At 61.2% G+C, this 18,563-nt stretch overlaps 1 protein-coding gene across 5 annotated transcripts in view; it reads left to right on the top strand.

Moving 5' to 3' along the window:
• DOT1L (DOT1 like histone lysine methyltransferase) overlaps positions 1-17,851 on the top strand; it is a 65,435-nt gene extending 47,584 nt beyond the window's left edge. For 3 of the 5 annotated variants that reach the window (XM_077860624.1, XM_077860626.1, XM_077860628.1), the window contains 15 exons: positions 397-510; positions 1,204-1,295; positions 1,612-1,713; positions 2,108-2,245; positions 2,874-2,999; positions 4,219-4,703; positions 4,893-5,028; positions 5,408-5,554; positions 6,607-6,721; positions 7,229-7,809; positions 8,099-8,301; positions 10,790-10,854; positions 11,235-12,164; positions 12,929-13,502; positions 15,041-17,851. In XM_077860624.1, coding sequence (XP_077716750.1) covers positions 397-510; positions 1,204-1,295; positions 1,612-1,713; positions 2,108-2,245; positions 2,874-2,999; positions 4,219-4,703; positions 4,893-5,028; positions 5,408-5,554; positions 6,607-6,721; positions 7,229-7,809; positions 8,099-8,301; positions 10,790-10,854; positions 11,235-12,164; positions 12,929-13,467 — 3,773 coding nt within the window. In that variant the 3' untranslated portion in view covers positions 13,468-13,502; positions 15,041-17,851. The remainder of the gene's footprint in view (positions 1-396; positions 511-1,203; positions 1,296-1,611; positions 1,714-2,107; positions 2,246-2,873; positions 3,000-4,218; positions 4,704-4,892; positions 5,029-5,407; positions 5,555-6,606; positions 6,722-7,228; positions 7,810-8,098; positions 8,302-10,789; positions 10,855-11,234; positions 12,165-12,928; positions 13,503-15,040) is intronic. The other 2 variants (XM_077860625.1, XM_077860627.1) reach the window with 2 other exon arrangements.
• The last annotated feature ends 712 nt before the right edge of the window (positions 17,852-18,563 follow it).

Here is an 18,563-nt window from a genome sequence, read left to right as displayed (position 1 = left end):
GGGTCCCTGTCCCGTCCCCTGCGGCAGTGCCGAGTGGTGGGGTGCCCACGTTTCAGATCCTCTGGGGGCACAGTGGGGCATCTTCGTGCCTGTCTACACCTAGCTGGTCTGCCCGAGAGCCAGCTGCGATGGGGGCCTTCCCATCATCCTGCCACCCTGGGTTCTGAGGAAGGTTACACCGAAGGGACATGGCTTCATGGGCCTTTCTGAGGCCACGCAGGTGTTCGACTCCACTTCTCCAAGTGCCAAGATGCAGTGTCTGGTCACGTCTCTGGACTCTAGGAACCGTGTGTTGTCTCATGTCTTAATGAGCTGGCCAGTTCCCTGAAGTGGTCTATGGAAGTGTGCGGGCACTCTGGCCTGCTGTTGACACGTGGCTGCTCTGTCTCTCTGCAGATGCGTACAAGTCACCTCATAGCCCGTTTTATCAGCTACCTCCCAGTGTGCAGCGGCACCCCCCTGACCAGCTGCTGCTGGCACCCACCCCACCCGCACTGCAGAAGCTGCTAGGTGAGCCGCACCCACACACCTTCCCCAGCAAGCCCCTGTGCTGCTAGGTCACGGGGGCCCAGGGTCTGTGCTGCCACAGTCAGCTGGGCCCACGAGCTTGCCAGAGGGCACATGTCTGCCCCAGGGCACACGGGGTCATGGTTGGGGACATGGATGGTTGTGGTGACTGGGTTGGGGCCCGGGATGCTGCTCCATACTCCCCAGCACCGGGAACGCCCCCAGGGATCCACCCAGCCCATGTCTGCGGCATTGGGTTGGGAAGGCTGTGTGGGGGTTGAGCTTGGTGTCCCATGTGGCTGAGCGGAGTGTGTATGTGCCCATGCTGCTGGACTAGATGAAGCTGCGGCTTGTTTCTAAAAGTTGGGTAGAAGAAACTCTTTTCACGTTTTGGGAGCTGGTGGTTTTCTCGGGTCAGCATCAGCAGCATGTGTTTGCTAAGAAAAGCGGCAGATTTACTAACTGAAACCCGCATGGTCTTGGAAGAAGATCTGGGGTGGTGGTGGCGGGAGCCATGAGGGGTGCCCAGGGTGGGGACGGAAGGCCCTGGCGTGATGGCAGCAGTGACACAGACGCTCTTTGCAGCCTCGGGTGGTGGCAGCCCCTCCGACACTTGTTTCTGAAGGACTGCCCACCTCCTTCCTGCTGGTCTCAGTGGGATCATGTCCGCGCTAACGTGTGCTTGACCCGTTCTAGAATCCTTCAAGATTCAGTACTTGCAGTTCTTGGCGTACACCAAGACCGCCCAGTACAAGGCCAGCCTGCAGCAGCTGCTGGACCAGGAGAAGGTGAGCTCTGCCCTGTGCTGGCCGCTTCCGTGCCCCACCCGCTGGCATGGACGGCCCCGCCCTCCCAGGAGGGGCCCTGGCCCTGAGAGAGGTGGCAGTCTCCTCACTGGCCCATGTGCAGTCCCTGTTGCATTCAGAAAGGCCTTGGAGTCTCGTTCCTCACTGGGTGGGAACGCTCTTGACCAGTGAGAATCGCTGAGGGTCATCGGCCTCCTGGACTGGGGCATGTCCTGCTGAGCCTCTCTCCTGCAGGCCCTCTGTGAGAAGGGACGTGGTGGGGACAGGGCCTTGTCGTCACCATGCTCTGTCCTTGCAGGAGAAGAACGCCCGGTTGCTAGGTGCTGCGCAGCAGCTGTTTGGCCACTGCCAGGCCCAGAAAGAGGAGATCAAGAGGCTCTTCCAGCAGAAACTGGATGAGGTAGGGGAGCCGGAGACCACAGCTGCCCCCCTGGGCTTGCTGGCCCAGCAGAGGGCCCCAGGCACAGGATTCAGATGGGCAGGGGCAGGGCGCAGGCCAGGGCTCTGAGGTCTGGAAGGACTTTTTCTTGCTTGGTGCTTTGCCTTTTTACGTTTTCTGATAGAAGGATCTAGAACGTGAGAGTGTAGTTGGAGGGTTGCTGGCGTGGGTTTGTGCTTCTGGGCCATCCCCTTGTTCCTTTCCTGGGCCACTGTACGTCCTATTGGTGACTTTCCTCAGCCACCCCCCTAGCCCCAGTCCCTGGTGGCTCGAGCCCACTGAGCCTCCGCCTGCCCTTTGCCTGCCGTACCGCACTCCTGCGTGAAAGCCCACCTCTGCTGTCATGTGTCCCCAGCTGGGAGTGAAGGCGCTGACCTACAACGACCTGATTCAGGCACAGAAGGAGATCTCGGCTCATAATCAGCAGCTGAGGGAACAGACGGAGCAGCTGCAGAAGGACAACAGGGAGCTGAGGAGCCAGAGCCTACAGCTGGTGGGTGCCGGGAGAGGGCGGGCACCAGGCCCTGGACAGAGAGCATGAGAGGGTGCTTGCCAGTTTTCCAGGACCGCAAGGCCTTTTCCTGGGCCCTTGGAGCACACTGGCACCAGTGGGGCCCACAGCCCTTCCAGAGGCTCTGATGTTTTCCCTCGACGGGGCTTCCTGGGTGGCCTGCACCTGGGTATCCTGCGCCCCATGCTGGTCTCCTTGATGTACCCACGGGCAGGGTACAGATCTCTTGGGCCCTTCTTCCTCTGGGGACCAGGCACATGTCACTGAGTGTGCAGGAAAGTCCCTTCTAATGAGGCCTCCCTCCCTGGTCCATCCTGAGGGCCCCCTCACATTGCTCCCCCTGAGTGTTCTTATGGGGACCCACGGCCTCATCCTCGGGCTGCCTCCTCAGCCTGGCCTTCCCTTGGCAGGTTCCCTTCTTCAGGCACATAGGCCCTCGGGGACACGGGCCCACACCCCTGCTGTGTCTCCCCCCAGGGCCCCTAGTGTCTGCCCTCTGCCGGGCCGCAGGGTCCCCACCACACCCTCCCCACAGCAGCACATGTTCCCGGGGCAGAGGTCTGCCCTCTGCCTGGCCAGGGCTCACCACCACGACCTCCTGTCCCCACAGCTCAAGGCTCGGTGTGAGGAGCTAAAGCTGGACTGGTCCACGCTGTCCCTGGAGAACCTGCTGAAGGAGAAGCAGGCCCTGAGGAGCCAGATCTCCGAGAAGCAGAGGCACTGCCTGGAGCTGCAGGTGGGCGCTGCGGCCATAGCAGGGGCTCCTATCAGGGCTTCCATGGCAGTGGCTGGAACATGGCCGATGCCATCAGCTGACCCACAGGAGCCATTCTGCTCCCAAGGACGGGGTATTGGTTTTGGTCTTGCAGTGACGGCAGCCTGGGCATCCCTGTCTGGCCTCGAGGGGAGCGATGGGCTGAGCATTGGAGGGGCTCCCTTGCGCCCAGAGTGTCTGGGGCCCCGTTCAAAACCTAGGATTGCCTCAGTGCTCCCTGCTGAGTCATTTCTGAAGCCGCCCCTGAGGGGATCCGTGCTTGAGCACCAAGGTTTAACGGCTTGGGCTTTTTGCGAGAAGAGTAACGTGTTCGCCAAGGTCTGCAGGGAAACAGGCTGGGAGGGCAGGGGAAACAGACAGGTCTGTCTTGTCTTGAGGTTTCCCAGAGCTGGCTGACTGGCTGGGTAGCCTTCGGGGGCAGCAGGACCACAGCAGGGTGTGTGGCACGGGCATCATTGGTCCTGGGATGCTCCATTTGCAAGGCTGTGGCCTCCTGTCAGGTTGGCATCTCTCCAGCCTGGCTTCACCACTTACGTGAAGCCTTCCTAGTCATTGGGCCGTCAGGGTCTGTAAAATGTTCTGTTGTTACAAAACGATGTCACAATGAATTGTTTTGCACTGAAGACTCGTTTTAAGTATGTGTGTCTTAAAGACCTACTCCTCAGAGCGGGCCTGCAAGTGGTTTAAGATCCCGGGGTACAGGGCTGAGCTGCTTTCTGAAGGGTTGTGGCCCAGGTGTCCTTGCCTGCGGGTCATGAAAGAGAGGCTTGCCAGCCTCATGAGCAGAGAGCCAGGCCTTGTTTCTGCGGACACGCCAGCAGGAGACGCGTCCATAAGAGAAGCCTCTTGGGTGCTGAGCCCCTGTGGAATGAAGGCAGGAGGCATGTTGGTGATGGGGGAAATCACAAAGAAAGCTGAGAAATCAAAGAGAAAATGCTTGGTGTCCCGAGTGCCGGGAAGGAAGCGCAGTGCCGGGGTTTCTAATGGACGGGTTGTCTGTAGCCTGCTTAGGCATAGACGGGGTCTCTGCGTGCCGTTCACCCCAGAGCTTCCTGACCCGGGCTGGGTGCGTGGCTCTTCCCTTGGGTGTGTGGCTGGGCCGGCTTGTCATCATGCCCGGGGCAGGTGTGAGCGGGCCCCCAAGCCGAGCAGCAGCCCTGACCCCCGCCTCGCCCTGCAGATCAGCATCGTGGAGCTGGAGAAGAGCCAGCGGCAGCAGGAGCTCCTGCAGCTCAAGTCCTGTGTGCCTCCAGACGAGGCCCTGTCAGCGCACCTGCGTGGGAAGGGCGCCCTGGGCCGGGAGCTGGAGGCCGACCCCAGCCGACTGCACCTCGACCTGGACTGCTCCAAGTTCTCTCTGCCCCACTTCAGCAGCGCAAGCCCAGAGCTCTCCATGAACGGCCACGCAGCCAACTACGAGCTCTGCAGCGCGCTGAGCCGGCCCTCATCCAAGCAGAACACGCCTCAGTACCTGGCCTCCCCGCTGGACCAGGAAGTCGTACCCTGCACCCCCAGCCACAGCAGCCGGTCGAGGCTCGAGAAGATGTCTGGCCTGGCCTTGCCCGACTACACCAGGCTCTCCCCGGCCAAGCTGGTGCTGCGGCGTCACCTGAGCCAGGATCACGCGACCAGCGGCAAGCCAGCCGCCAGTGAGCTGCACCCGCGGTGAGTCTGCACTCAGAGCTCGCTAGCCCTGCTCTGGTGCCCTCAGGCCACCTTGGGGTCTTTTGAGTGAGAGCTCAGCTGTTTGGAAGAGATTTGGAGTATTTGCTAGGCCCGGCCACCAACTCTAGATGCAAAGCCATGGTGGTGGCGATTCCCCAGAGAGCAAACCATGGATGTGTCTTGTTCCAGAGCTGAGCATACCAAGGAGAACGGCCTTCCATACCAGAGCCCTGGCATTGCAAACGGCATCAAGCTGAGCCCTCAGGACCCTCGACCCTCGTCCCCCGTGGCCTTACAGATGACAGGGGAGAGGGGCAGCGAGAAGGTGAGGGCAGGGCCCAGGCTGCGGGGTGTGCGCAGCAGGTGTCCTGAGTAGGGGCATTAGCAGGAGCCTTCCAGGTGAGGGCCAGGCCAGTTTGCAGAGGACTCAGGGCAGAGGCACCTCCAGGTAGGGGGTCAGGATGAGCCTGGGAAGTGGTGCTGCTGCAGAGCTCCTGTGGGGGAGCCATCACCCGAAAGGATAGGAAGGAGAGAGACTGTGGGAAAGTAACTGGTGTGAGGGCCCTGGAGTTCAGGAGGAGGAGCCATTGGGTGGTGCGTGGGTATTAGGGGATAAGGACTCTCCTCCCTGCCCTCCGGGGGCTGCTGGTTGCCGGGCATTACTGGTCAGCAGGGGCAAGGCCGGTCTGGTGGTGTGTCTGCAGGGCTTGAAGGAGCGTGCCTATGCCAGCAGCGGAGAGGCCATCACCAGCCTGCCCGTTAGCATCCCGCTCAGCACCGTGCAGCCCAGTAAGCTGCCCGTCAGCATCCCTCTGGCCAGTGTGGTGCTGCCCAGCCGCGCCGAGAAAGTGGTGAGTGGACGCTGGGCAGGGAAGGTGCCAGCCACCTGGTCGGACTGGCCCGGGGCCTCGGGCTCGAGGAGTGTGCGTTCCAGAGCGCCATGTGTACGCAGAGGGGTCTCATCGTGTTTTTTCCTTGTGAGGCCTGTTTGTTAGGTTGCATGCTGTACGTTTGGAGCGTACTGCAACGCCCCCAGACAGAGCCCAGGATCCAGAGTTCATTACAATATGTTCCCATTTTTACCTCGGATCTGTTTCTGTGGAAGGTGGTGTGTGCAGGTGGAGAGGGAATAAAACCCCAGGTTGGGTAGAAGCTTGAAGGCCGCCTCCCTTCGTCCTGCCTCATGTGTGTGCACCCGTGAGCAGTGTGATCCTGTGTGATGCGGTCCTTCCTCTATTGTGACCACCCACCCATTAAGGTGTACGTCTTAGTGGCATTTAGTCTGTTCGTAGTCCCGCGGCCGCTACCTGTTCACAGATTCATTCACACACGTGGACTCCCACCCCGTGGGGCCTCCTGTGTCTGGTTCCCTCCATAAGTGTTGTGGGCTTGGGGTCGGTCCGCAAGGTGGCGTGTGGGCACCTCACTCCTGTTGGCAGCCCAGTGACCTTCTTGTCCACATTGTGCATCTGTTCATCTGAGGGTGGACATTTGTTTCCGCCTTTGGCCGTTACGAATCACGCTGCTGTGAATGTGCGTACACAGGCTTTGTGTGGGGGTGTATCTTCATCCCGTCCCACGTAGGAGTTTGGATCCTAGCTGCAGCCCGTCATTAACATCCCTGCTCCCTTCGTCCCCAGCCTGATGTTTGCTGTTAGCCAGAACAGTCCTTTGGAACCCGAGTCAGATATTTGCTCCTCACCTTGTCAGAACCTTCTGGTGGCTACCCACAGCGCTCAGACCTTGAGCAGGTCATTTCCCCTTCTGTACATCAGCTCTTACATACCTGCTCTTCTCCCTGCCTCAGGCCCTTTGCACATCCTGTGGCGATGTCTGGGTCTTCCTCCTTGACTTTCACCCTCCAGCCCTGGCTCTGCTGACAGTGTGTACTTTTTCTCCGCAGAGAAGCACCCCGAGCCCTGTGCCGCAGACCCGAGAGTCCTCGTCCACACTTGAAAAGCAGATGGGCACAAACACCCACAGCGCTGGAAGCAAAAGCCTTGCCTCAACTCCTGCAGGTCAGTGCTCCTCTGGCTCCTGGGTCCCTGCCCTTGGCCCTTCCCCAAGGCCCAGCCCTCCCCAGCCTCTGTTGCTGCTGCTGGAAGGGGGAGGAGCCAGGACGGGCTAGGGGTGTGAGCACCCTAGGTGAGCCAGACCAGGCTCTGAGCCGGCCCCGTCCTCCCGGCCATGGGGTCTGCACTGTGTCAGGGCTGTGGGCAGCAGCACAAAGAGCCCTGGAGGTTGGGGGCTCTCGTCTGGGCCTCAGTACATCTCATGAGGCTTTGGCCTGGGGTGTCCTGACGAGCACGCGCTTCCTCTGGCAGCATTTCAGCCCGGGCGGTCTGCCCTACCCACTTGGTGATATCCTTGTCCAGCTGCTGTGGCGTCTGAGCTGCCGGGTCTCTAGCTGAGACCTCTGACTGCTGCTGGCAGAGGCCCCCACAGGCTACGCAGGGCCGGGTGGCTCACGGCGCCTCGGCCACCCTGGCCCAGGCTCCCCTGAGAAACCCTGTCCCTCCCGGCAGGCTTTTACACGGGCTCGGTGGCCGTCAGTGGGGCCCTGGCAGGCAGCCCAGCGCCCCTGGCTCCTGGAGCAGAGCCCAGCGCTTTCGACGAGGTCTCTGGCTCAGGAAGCCTGTTCGCCAGCATGGGGTCCTGCAGCTCCACCCCGCAGCACCCGCCCCTGCTGCCACAGTCCCGTGGCTCCGGTGCAGCCTCACCCACCCATCCGCTCTGTGCCAGTCCGCGGCTCAGCAGTGTCGCCCAGGGCCCGCTCCCCGATGCCAACAAAGGGGACCTTCCGTCCGAGGCGGGCTTCTCAGACCCCGAGGGCGAAGCCAAGAGGAGGATTGTCTTTACCATCTCAGCTGGTGGCAGCAGTGCCAAACAGTCGCCTCCCAGCAAACCCAGCCCTCTGCCCACGGGTGCCCGCGGGGACAGCAGCCAGGGCCATGGGTCGGACAGCCGCAAGCGGGGCAGGAGAAAGCGGGCCTCGGCGGGGACCCCGAGCCTGAGCTCAGGCGTATCGCCTAAGCGTCGGGCCTTGCCGTCCGTTGCCGGCCTCTTCACGCAGTCTTCAGGGTCCCCACTGAACCTCAACTCTATGGTAAGGCCAGGGGCGGCTCGGTGGCAGGGACGCAGTGGGGAGGGCATGGCGGCCCACCCGGCCCAGGCAGGTGCCTGCCCGTGGTGTCTCGTGTTCCCGGCCTGGCCAAGGAGACAGGCCCCGGGAGCACAGCCAGGATGCCAGCCACAGGCCACCTTCCTCTGAAGGCAGAGGGCAGGCTTAGCCGTTCCCAGTGGTCTGAGCGGGGGGAGCCAAGGAGAGCCCTTGGGTGCCGGTGCTCGGGGGAGCCTGTTGACAGGGTTGTGCTGTGTCTGTGCTGGTCCCTCAGGTCAGCAACATTAACCAGCCTTTGGAAATCACGGCCATCTCGTCCCCCGAGAGCCTGAAGAGCTCCCCTGTCCCTTACCAGGACAACGACCAGCCGCCCGTTCTCAAGAAGGAGAAGCCCCTGAGCCAGACCAATGGGGCCCACTACTCCCCACTGACCTCAGATGAGGAGCAGGGCTCCGAGGACGAGCCAGGCAGTGCCAGGTGAGTGGAGCCGGGCGGGGCTTCCGGGGGGAGAGGCCCTCGTGATGAGGTGGGACCTCCCAGGGCAGCGCCTGGGCAGAGGCCAGTCAGCATCGCACTACTGTCAGTTGGGGGGCGTAGGGGTCCTGACCTCGGCGGCTTCCCCGCCGTGGGCCCTCAGCTGCGTCCACGGCTCCACAGAGCAGCCGTCCCCACGTGGACAGTGGCCCGAGACTCTTCACCTTTACTTGTAAGAAGCTGCTCGTGAAGGGCCCCAGCAGTCTTCCCGCCTGAGACTTAGCATCCAGGCCAGAGCCCGCCCCCTGGGCCCAGAGCCCCCCTGGGCCCAGAGCCCCCCGGGGCGTGGGGCTACCGTGTCCCTTCTCGTTCCTGACCCCAGTGTCACTTGGTTAGAACAGATGAAGGGAGCGTGGGCGGCTGCAGCAGGAAAGGGCTCGAGAAAGCAGAGTTCCCCAGTTCACGTCGATGTTGCACGTCTGGAGTGTTGGATCGTGAATGATTTCTTTTTTTTTTTTTTTTTTTTTTTTTTCGTGAATGATTTCTAATATGTAACAGCTTGATTAGATCTGGTTCACGTAGCACATTGCCTGTGTGGGGAGTGCAATCCAGTGGTTTTTGGTATATTCGCAGAATTGTGCACATGTCACCGGTATCATTTTTAGAACATTCTTACCGTGTCACAAAGAAGCTTGTGCACGTTAACTCTGACCCCCCGCCCCCGGCGCCCACCACCCCCTCTGGGGACCTCCTGGGAGGGGGGTCCTGCAGGAGGTGTCCTTCTGGGTCTGGGTCCCCTCCCTGAGCCCAGTGTCCTTGGGGTCCGTCCATGTGGGGGCAGGTGTTGGGGCCTCTTCCTCCCCGGGGCTGGGTCGTATCCCGGGTGTAGACAAACCACATATAATTGTGTTCATTTGTTACATGCCAGTGGATACTTGGGGAGTGTCCAGTGTTTAGCTCCTGGGGATAACGCTGCTGTGAACTTTCATACACCTGTTTTTGTTTGAAAATGTTTACAGTTGGGGCCCCTGGGTGGCTCAGTCTGTTGAATGTTCGACTCTTGATTTTGGCTTATGACCTCAGGGTTGTGAGATGGAGTCCTGCATTGGGCTCCGCTCTCAGCATGGAGTCTGCTGGAGACTCCCTCTCCTCCCTGTGCCTCTCCCCTCTCCCTTGCTCATGTGCCTGTGTACATGCATGCACTCTTTCTCTTTCTCAAATGAATAAATCTTAAAAAGAAAAAAAAATAGGAGTGCCTGGGGGGCTCTTCAGCTCAGGTCATGATCCTGGGGTCTTGGGATCAAATCCTGTGTGGGGCTCCCTGCTCAGCGGGGTGCCTGCTTCTCCCTCTCTGCCGTTTGTGCACTCTGTTAAATAAATAAATAAAACCTCAGAAAATGTTTTTAATTTACACAAGAGTTTAACCTAGTAGACATTCTTGCAGGTGTGAGGGGAGCTCTTCTGACCAGTGGTGTTGCCCGTCTTCCCGTGTGCTCATGGCTGTTTGTCTGCAGAGATGTCTGTTCGGGTCCTTTTTTGTTGTTATAAGAGTTTTTTATATGTTCTAGAAACGTGATCCTTTTTTTTTTTTTTTAAAGATTTTATTTTTTTATTCATGAGAGACACAGGCATAGGTAGAGGCAGGCTCCCTGCGGGGAGCCCAGTGCGGGACGCCTGATGTGGGACTCGATTTCGGGACCCTGGGGTCACGTCCTGGCCCGAAGGCAGACGCTCAACCACCGAGCCCCTGGGCGCCCTGACACATGATCCTTTATATGATACCTGATCCGTGAATCTTTTCTTCCTTTCTCTGGATTTTCTTTTCACGTTCTCTCAGGTGTCCTCTGAGGAACAAAAGTGTTAAATTTTGATCCAGTTCCATTTCTGTCTTCTTTCATTGCTTGTGCTTTGGTGTCTTGTTTAGGTGACTCTGTTCTGTTCCACTTCCACATACAGAAATTATGTTTTTAAAAATTTTGCACTTCAGTGCTTTTCTTTTGTGTTGGGAATGTCCGACTTTGGAGTTTCCAGATTTTTTCCCGCCGCTTTCTCGTGTTTCCGGAGGTCATGGTGTTCTTCGGGATGTGCGTGGACAGTATCGACACGTAGAGTATACACAGTTTTATGGCCTGGCACCACTGCAAGTACCCACTTGCTCTAGGGTGCTGTGTGCTACGTGTCACGTGGGTGACACGCCGTAGACAAGGTAGTGCCTGTGGCTATAGCAAGCCTTTGAGGTTTGACAAAGAGCTTGGGAGGCAAGTTAAAACAGGCGGCCCCACCTGCAACTTGTGAAGGGAAGTGACACCCCCGTTCCCGAGCTCTCAGCACTGTCCCCTGTGGGCAGTATCCTGCTCTGCCTGGTGGTCACAGTCCCCTGTAGAGCAGTCTGCGGCCGGGCGGGCTGTGCGTCGGCCTGCTTCTGTCCCTCCCTGGGCAGTCAGCGTGGAAATGGATTTCAAACATCTGTTATCTATTTTTTTCTTGATAGAATCGAAAGGAAAATTGCAACAATTTCCTTAGAAAGCAAATCCCCTCCAAAAACCTTGGAAAGCGGTGAGTAGCTGTGCCTGGCCTGTGACTCCCAGGCTCAAAGTGACCCAGGGTGTGGCCTTGACCCTCAGGAGCAACTACTCTGGGCTGGGCTTCCAGAATTGTCTCTGCATGATGCTAAATGCCGCTCCAATGGACCGTAGTCCCTGGAAGGCAGTCCCATCCCCTCCTGGTTGAACCGGGCCAGAGTCTGACACTCTGTGCTTGCATGCTGTCCCTGCACAGATGCTCCCGTCTGCAGCTCCCCGTCCCTTCCCACCCTCGTCCTGTTCAACCACCTGACCGCCCAACAGAGGCACTTGGGCTCCATGGCACACTTTCCTCTGGTGGGAGGGAGTGGCTCTCGGACCCTGGACCTCACAGGCTCTGCCTCTCCTCGGCAGGTGGTGGCCTGGCCGGGAGGAAGCCGACCCCTGCCAGCGAGCCCACCAACAGCAGCAAGTGGAAGTCCACCTTCTCGCCCATCTCCGACCTCGGCCTGGCCAAGTGCGCCGACAGCCCGCTGCAGGCCGGCTCCGCCCTGAGCCAGAACTCCCTATTCACTTTCCGGCCTCCCCTCGATGATCCCGGCTCGGCCGACACCAAGCTGGCTGCCCACCCCAGGAAAAGCTTTCCCGGCGCTCTGTCAGGGGCCGGTGGGCTGAGCCCAAGCAGCAACCCTCCCAATGGCTTCGCCTTCGGCGGGGGCCTGGCCGCCGACCTCAGTTTACACAGCTTCAGCGATGGTGCTTCTCTCTCCCACAAGGTCCCCGAGGCGGCCAGCCTGGGCGCACCCCTGAGCTTTCCTGCCCCACGGGGCAAGGAGGGCGGTGCCACAGAGCCCGGCGCCTTTGTGAACAAGAGGCAGCTGGACGGACTGGGCGGCCAGAAGGGCAGGGAGGCGGGCGAGCTGGGCCTGCCAGTGTGCGGGCCCCCGGACAAGGCCTCGCTGACACACAGCAAGCCCACCAAGGGCCGGGACCGCGAGCCCGACCTGAAGAATGGCCACAACCTCTTCATTTCTGCTGCCACCGTGCCTCCCGCGGGCCTCCTCAGCGGCCCCGGCCTCGCCACGGTGGCATCCTCGGCAGTCAGCGCGGCCCCATCTGCCCAGACTCACCGCCCCTTCCTGGGCACCTTCGCCCCCGGGCCGCAGTTCGCCCTGGGTCCCATGTCCCTGCAGGCCAACCTGGGCTCATCCGTGCTGCAGTCCTTGTTCAGCTCCGTGCCGGCTGCTGCTGGCCTGGTGCACGTCTCGTCCGCTGCAACCAGACTGACCAACTCGCACGCCATGGGCAGCTTTTCCTCGGGGGTGGCAGGCGGCGCAGTTGGAGGTAGGCAGATGCACGTCTCTCCCATTTGACTCTCAGGTCCTGTGGGCCGCACACCGTTGCCCTCCTGGACCACTGGGCTAATGACAACTGCTTTCCAGGTTCCCTTGCAGGGCCCCCTAAGGGGCGAGAGGCTGTGCCCACCTGTCCCCTTGGGTCCACTTTGCACCTGCCACCTCGTTCCTTTTCGTGAGATGCAGATGTGCCTCTGGTGTGGGCAGAGCACTCACGCGTGAGTCGGCCTGCGTCAGGCCCTCTGGTTGTGACGGCGTCCCTTGTACCTTCAGGAGAGCTGGCGCCACGACTAGGGCTTTGTTTCCTCCCCGTGGAGGTCATCTGTCCGACCTGACACAGCCCACGGGTTCTGGGCAGCCTTGGGGGCTGGCGCTGGGCAAGAGTGAGCGGCCACAGCGCCTGCTGCATGGTGGCACCGTGTAGGGGTGGAGAGGAGCCACGTGGCCGGGCCGGGCCAGGCCCCCTTGGGGTCCCAGACCTCTGCAGCTGGCTCCTTGCTGGGCACAGGCGGCCAAGGCCCTGTCCCGCGGCTGGGAGCCCGGGTGGGCGTGCCCACAGGGGGTGCGGCCCGGCGCTGCCCTGCAGGTAAGTTGCACCTGGCCGCCCGTGCCCCTGCTGCTTGCTGCTTTGCCCCTGCCCTTGCGACGCACGCGGAGCTGCGGCCACTGTCTGCTTCCCTGTTGTTGTGTCTCTCTGCGCTTGACTGGAGAGTGCCCACCTGTTGAAGCTGAGTTTTTCTCTCCTGTTTGCAGGTGTCTTTAACCACGCGGTGCCTTCCGCCTCCGCTCATCCGTTTGGAGCCAGTTTCGGCAGCGGGGCTGCGTGTCGCAGTGCCACGCTGAGCTTAACCCCGCTGCAGGCGGTGGCCAGCGCCCCCGCGCCTTCCTTTCAGGCCCCGCCCCCGCCCCCTCCGGGGCAGCCCGCCCTCCCCGCACCCCCTCCCCCTAACGCCGCCTTGCCTCCTGCCCCCGCGCTGCTCCCGGCTAACTCTGAGCCCGTGCTTCTGCAGAACCTTGCGTCCCTCCCAGCTAACCAGGCTTTCTTACCCGCCTCCTCTGCCGCCTCTCTGCAGCCTGCTAACGCCTCTCTGTCCATCAAGCTCGCCTCCCTCCCGCACAAGGCCCCCCGCCCCTCCTTCACGGTGCACCACCAGCCCCTGCCCGGGCTGGCCCTGGCCCAGGCCGCGCCCGTGATCCCGCAGGCCAGCTCCACGGGGCCGTCTGCCGTGTGGGTTTCCCTTGGCATGCCGCCTCCGTATGCCGCGCGCCTTGCGGGGGTTAAGCCGAGATAAAGACCTTGCTTAGCTAGCAGTTCGTATTCTGTAAGGTAAGGCTAGAGCCCAACCAGGGGGCCCGTACGAGACCCTGAACTATCTGTCCTTCCTTCCGCAGACAGTGGACGGGCCCGCAGGGCTCTGAGGAGGGCCCCAGGGGACCCAGGCTGTTCTGCCTCGGGTGGAGACGGTTCTGAGAGGTGCAAGGGAAGACAGCACAGGGAGGCGAGGGAAACCGGGTGGCCAGGCAGGGCTGGCAGTGTGTTCCGGTCTCTGGGGCAGAAGAGCAGCCACCGTGGAGCTCCAGGGAGTGGCCAGCTCTCGCTGCCCGGCCCAGCCCTTTATGGGCCCCCTGTGGGCCCCTGCCCAGTGGAGGTGGCAGGACGACGGGGAGAGGGCTGGCAGCCTGGCCCATCCCCTCTAGGCCAAGCCTCCCATCAGCACCCTCGGGCTTCACGTGTGCAGCGGCCAGGGATGGGGGCCACCAGGGGAGCCCAGAGCTCGGCCTTGCCGCCTGCCTGCTCCTCGGCCTCCTGCGGCCAGTGTCTCTGAACGCTTCCTGGAGGGCTTTAAGAGAAGGCAAGGCGTAGAGGGCCGTCCAGACTCGGTGCTCGTGCCTCAGGCTCCTGAGCCAAAGGCCTGGGCTGTGGGCAGTGCTTTGTCGTGGTGGCCACGGCACAGCTCCCGCCGCTCCAAGGAACGGGGCCCATGCCTCGGGCGGTCAGTGTGGAGTCGGTGCAAGGCAGTGTAGGAAGGGCCCGCCTTTGGAAGCGGGTGAGGAACGTTGCCGCGAGGCCTTCAGGAAGGGTTTCCGTCCACTCCTCTGCTGGCGGCGTGTCCGTGTTAGGGGCTGGGCCCTGGGACAGCCGGCCGGCCTCTGCTGGTGCTGCTTGGTGGCCCGGGGGCGAGGGGCCCGATGGGCCCGGGACTCGAGCGGGGAGGCCAGGTGCTAACGGCGCTGGGGCGGGCCGTCCGTGACCATCTGCCGCGTGGTTAAGTGGAAACAGGCGTGGGGCCGCTGGGGTCCGATGGCCTCTCAGTCAGGGTGCTGGGCAGCAGACGGCCTTACCTGAGGTCCGGGGATGGGCTGGGCCACATCCTGTTGGAAAAGCCCAGGAGGTAGGGCAGCTTTCGTGCGCGGTGGCCTCACGCCATCAGAGAAGGCGTTGTGCGGCCGGAGCGGCTGAAGAGGTCAGAGGTGTGCGTGGGCAAGCACCTGGGCGGCAGGCTCCGGGTCCTGGCCCGCAGGGGACCACTGCCTTCTGTCCCCCGGGCCCGCAGCCGTCACGGGCGCTCTCCCTGGGCTGGACCACGAGCAGGGCCTGGCATGTGGGGGCCAGGGTAGGGCCTCGGTGCCAGGTTCTGGGGAGGACGGGAGGACGGGGACCTGCTGCCTCTCAGTGGACCAGGGCCGTGGCACCGGGGGCCCCTGGCAGGAAAGGCGCGGTCTGCAGCGACCATGTTCTGTCTGTCCGCCGTCCATCTGTCCGTAGGAGGCTTTGGTTCCCTGGCCTGGGGGAATGTTTGGGCTCCCCCCGGAGAGCGAGACGCTAATGCTCTGCTGCCTTTCCTCCCGCGCTGGTCTCTGCAGGTAACTAGGATTTCTACCTCAACCGCGAGACCTATGCAAGGACAGGCTGGGCCGGCGGGGCCGGCGGCCGGCCCCGGGACGGCGAGGACGGCGAGGACGGACGGGGACGAGGCTCTACTGTGAATCCGCGCTGCACAGACCTGCAGGAGGCGCTGGGGCCTGGCTCCAGCTCGTACTGTCCATAGTTTTAGATAAAGTATTTATCGTTTTTTAAAAAGTATAAACAACTCTGACTTATTTTACTCCACCGAAGTCGTAAAGGCAACCTATTGAGAAGTGTAAATATTATATATGAGAGGATCTATATAAAAGATGTCCACCCGAAGGACTGGCCCGCCCGCGGACGCGCTGACTGCCGGTCCGGTGCTATCTCGACGCAGGCCTCGCCGCCGCCTCGTCCCCTTGGTGCTGACTGGAGGTTGACCAACGCCAAAAGCAGGCCGTGAGGCGCCTGCCCTATTTATTCCCGCCACTCTTCCTATACCAAAGGCATGGCTGTCTCCAGGCGGAGGGTGGCTCGCTCTGTTGTGACATTCCTCAGAAGAGGCCCGCTCCCCAGGGGGGCACCCGCCCCCGCCCCATCACTGTGAACGGCTCCCATCAGACTGTTGGCCCCTCAGTCCTGGGATCAGCGCCTTTGGCATAGGAACGGCTGGCGGGCGCGGGACGGTCAGACCCTCCCCAGTCCTGCGCGGACGCGTTCTGAGTGGTGCTTGAGGAAGGTCTGGTACCCGACTCCCGATGGCGGTGGGGCTGGCTGGTGCGACAAGTGCATTTACTTTTTGTCCGTCTCTGCTCGTCTCGGGCTCCTGCCGCAGCCCACCAAAGCGTGTAGCAAGCTCACGGCACGTGGGCCGGTGACGTGGGGCAGGTTAGTTGTGGGTGCCTGGTGTGTCTGTACAGAAGAGAGTCACGCTGATGAGTGACAGTATTTTATAGAGATGTGATGAAAATTTATAAATTTCATAGACTTGACTTCATTTATTTTTAGATTGTATAATGCACAGTAAACTAAAGAAGAAAGAAAAGTGAGGGGAAAACCTTTCTATTTATTCAAGTGCACACAGTGGCATGGGCCCAGGGCCGGCCCTCAGCCCCAGACTGCGCCACCGCAGTTCCTGGGGGCAGAGAGGACAGGCCCTGCGCCCCGCCCAAGTCCCTCTGGCCAGTCCATGCTGCTGCTCCCCGTCCCTGCCGCCCCCACCCCGGAGCAGCTCTGATGGTGCTTGGGAGTGAATGCACTGGGGGCAGGAGACCAGGGTGAAGCCAGGAGAGCTGTTCTGGATGCTTCCAGAGGTTGCCAGCAGGTCTCTCCAGCCCGCTGGTGTAGCAGTCTGTGACCAGTCCTGTGTCCCCACGCTGACCAGTGTTGTGTATGTACGAGGTCTTCAAAAGGGTGCGTCCTGAAGCCCCTAGTCCCCTGCAAGGGCCAGCGTCAGCCACGGTCCTGGCAGGGGGACCTGGGTCCCGAGATGGGTGCTCTAGGAAGGGCTGAGTAGGTGAGGTCAGAGTCCTGTCCTCAGGTGCTTGCACCCACTAAGGAATGCAGGGAACTTGCCTCTTTCCAGAGGTGGGCTTAGCCCGATGCTCAAGTTGAGGCCTTGAGGTCCGGTCCGGGCCTGCTTCCTCCTGACCCCCAGGGGCAAGTCCGGGGCTGGCCCTTCTGGTGGGCAGGCAGCAGGCTTGGGGCGCGCAGGCCACAGAGGGCCACCACAAAACACTCTTCTGCCTGCAGCCGCCTCCTAAAGGCAGACCAATGCGTGCAAGGTGGGTCTGGCCGTTGACTGCATTCTGGAAGTCATCTGGACCCCTGCTTTCTACGAGCAGGGGCCTGCCCGAGCCCTGCTTTCCTGCTTGCCCTGGGGGTCACGTTCCTGGCCCAGAGCAATAGTTGAGGCAGAAGATGGTGCTTGTGATGGGTTCTTGAAATTGGCCCGTCCTTCTGTAACTGGCTGCCCTGGCTCCCTCCCTCTGGGTTGGTGCTCCCGGCGTGTGAAGGTGCTGAGCCTCACCTGTGAACCCCGAACCCTGGCCCCAGGACAGAGCAGTGCTTACTTGGCATCTCTGAGAGGGTCCCTCTCCCCCCCTCCCCCAACACACACACCCACCTGGGTCAGGCACACAGGGCTCCCCAGAAAGCTACAGGGTGGACAGAGGAGAGGTCACAGCACGAGTTCCTGGTGTCCACCACACTGCATCACTTCAGGGAGTGCCTGCACGGTCACTCACATGGGACTTCCTGCTGACGTGCCATACAGGGTCTCCCGAGACGCTCACATGCACACACGAGCGTTCACATACAGGCCACTGCGTGTTTGGGGTCACCCCATGGTGGCCGAGCTGCCCCTGGCGCCGAGGCTAGCCCCTCGGCCTCCTGCGGGAGGGGAGGCAGCGTGCTGGTGCACGGAGCCCGGTGCCGCCTCTGACAGCGGGCAACTTCAGGGAAGTCAGCTAGGCCGCAGGGTGGCTCTGCTCAGGAAAACCTAACAGTGAAAACGGCCCTCCCGGCAGCTCGCCGTCTCTTGCAGCTATGGACTGTGATTCCTCTAAGGCTCATGTGCCCCCTCCTACCCACCCCCCCCATTCCCATGGTCCAGCCACACTGGTTTGTTTCCCACGCTTCTCAACCTTGATTTGTAACTCAGTCGGGGCTTTGCTTTGTGTTTCTGGTAGATTGTGTTTCAGTTGGGGGTGCTGGCGCGGCCTGTCCCTCCCTGGGCTGCTGGCTTGACCCTCTTTTCCTAAGAGAATCCAATGCACTCTGCATTTCCACCTCTAGGCGCTGTAATAAAATACTTGTTTTCACTTGAACCTGGTCTGGTGGCAGCGTTTCTTTCTGGTTATGATGCAGCAAGTGAGAGCCATGAGGGCCGGGGGCCCCAAGTGGGTAGGGCAGCGACTCCCAGCAGAAGTGGTAAGCTCCTCGGGGCCGACAGCAAGCACCCACCTCAGGGAGACCCAGGCCCCCAGTGCTTACACTTGATTAGGTCAGGCCTACCCAGGACACTTTTTTTTTTTAATTTTTATTTATTTATGATAGTCACAGAGAGAGAGAGAGAGGCAGAGACACAGGCGGAGGGAGAAGCAGGCTCCATGCACCGGGAGCCCGACGTGGGATTCGATCCCGGGTCTCCAGGATCGCGCCCTGGGCCAAAGGCAGGCGCCAAACCGCTGCGCCACCAGGGATCCCAGGACACTTTTTTTTTTAAATTAACAACCAACTTAGGACTTTAACGTCGGCAAAACCCTTCTTGATGTCCTGCTTATACTCGAGGGGAGGTCTAAGACCTGGGATCACAGATCATCTTTGGGTTTAATCCTATCACCTTTCTGTTCTCTACATCCCTGCCTCCCTGCCTCTCCCTGGCCTGGTTCGAGGTCTCGCCCTCCACTGGGGCAGCCCAGCCCTTCCTCCTGGGCATGGAAACCTCCAACCTGGGGCAGGCTGCTGTCCCGCTGAGGCCTCACTGCCCTCGGGAGCCAGCTCCAACCACCCGGGTCCAGCAGCCCCTCCCTGCATTCA

Source organism: Canis aureus, chromosome 19, assembly GCF_053574225.1.
Source record: "Canis aureus isolate CA01 chromosome 19, VMU_Caureus_v.1.0, whole genome shotgun sequence".
Classification (NCBI taxonomy): domain Eukaryota; kingdom Metazoa; phylum Chordata; class Mammalia; order Carnivora; family Canidae; genus Canis; species Canis aureus.
This window is presented reverse-complemented; position numbering and strand designations above follow the sequence as displayed.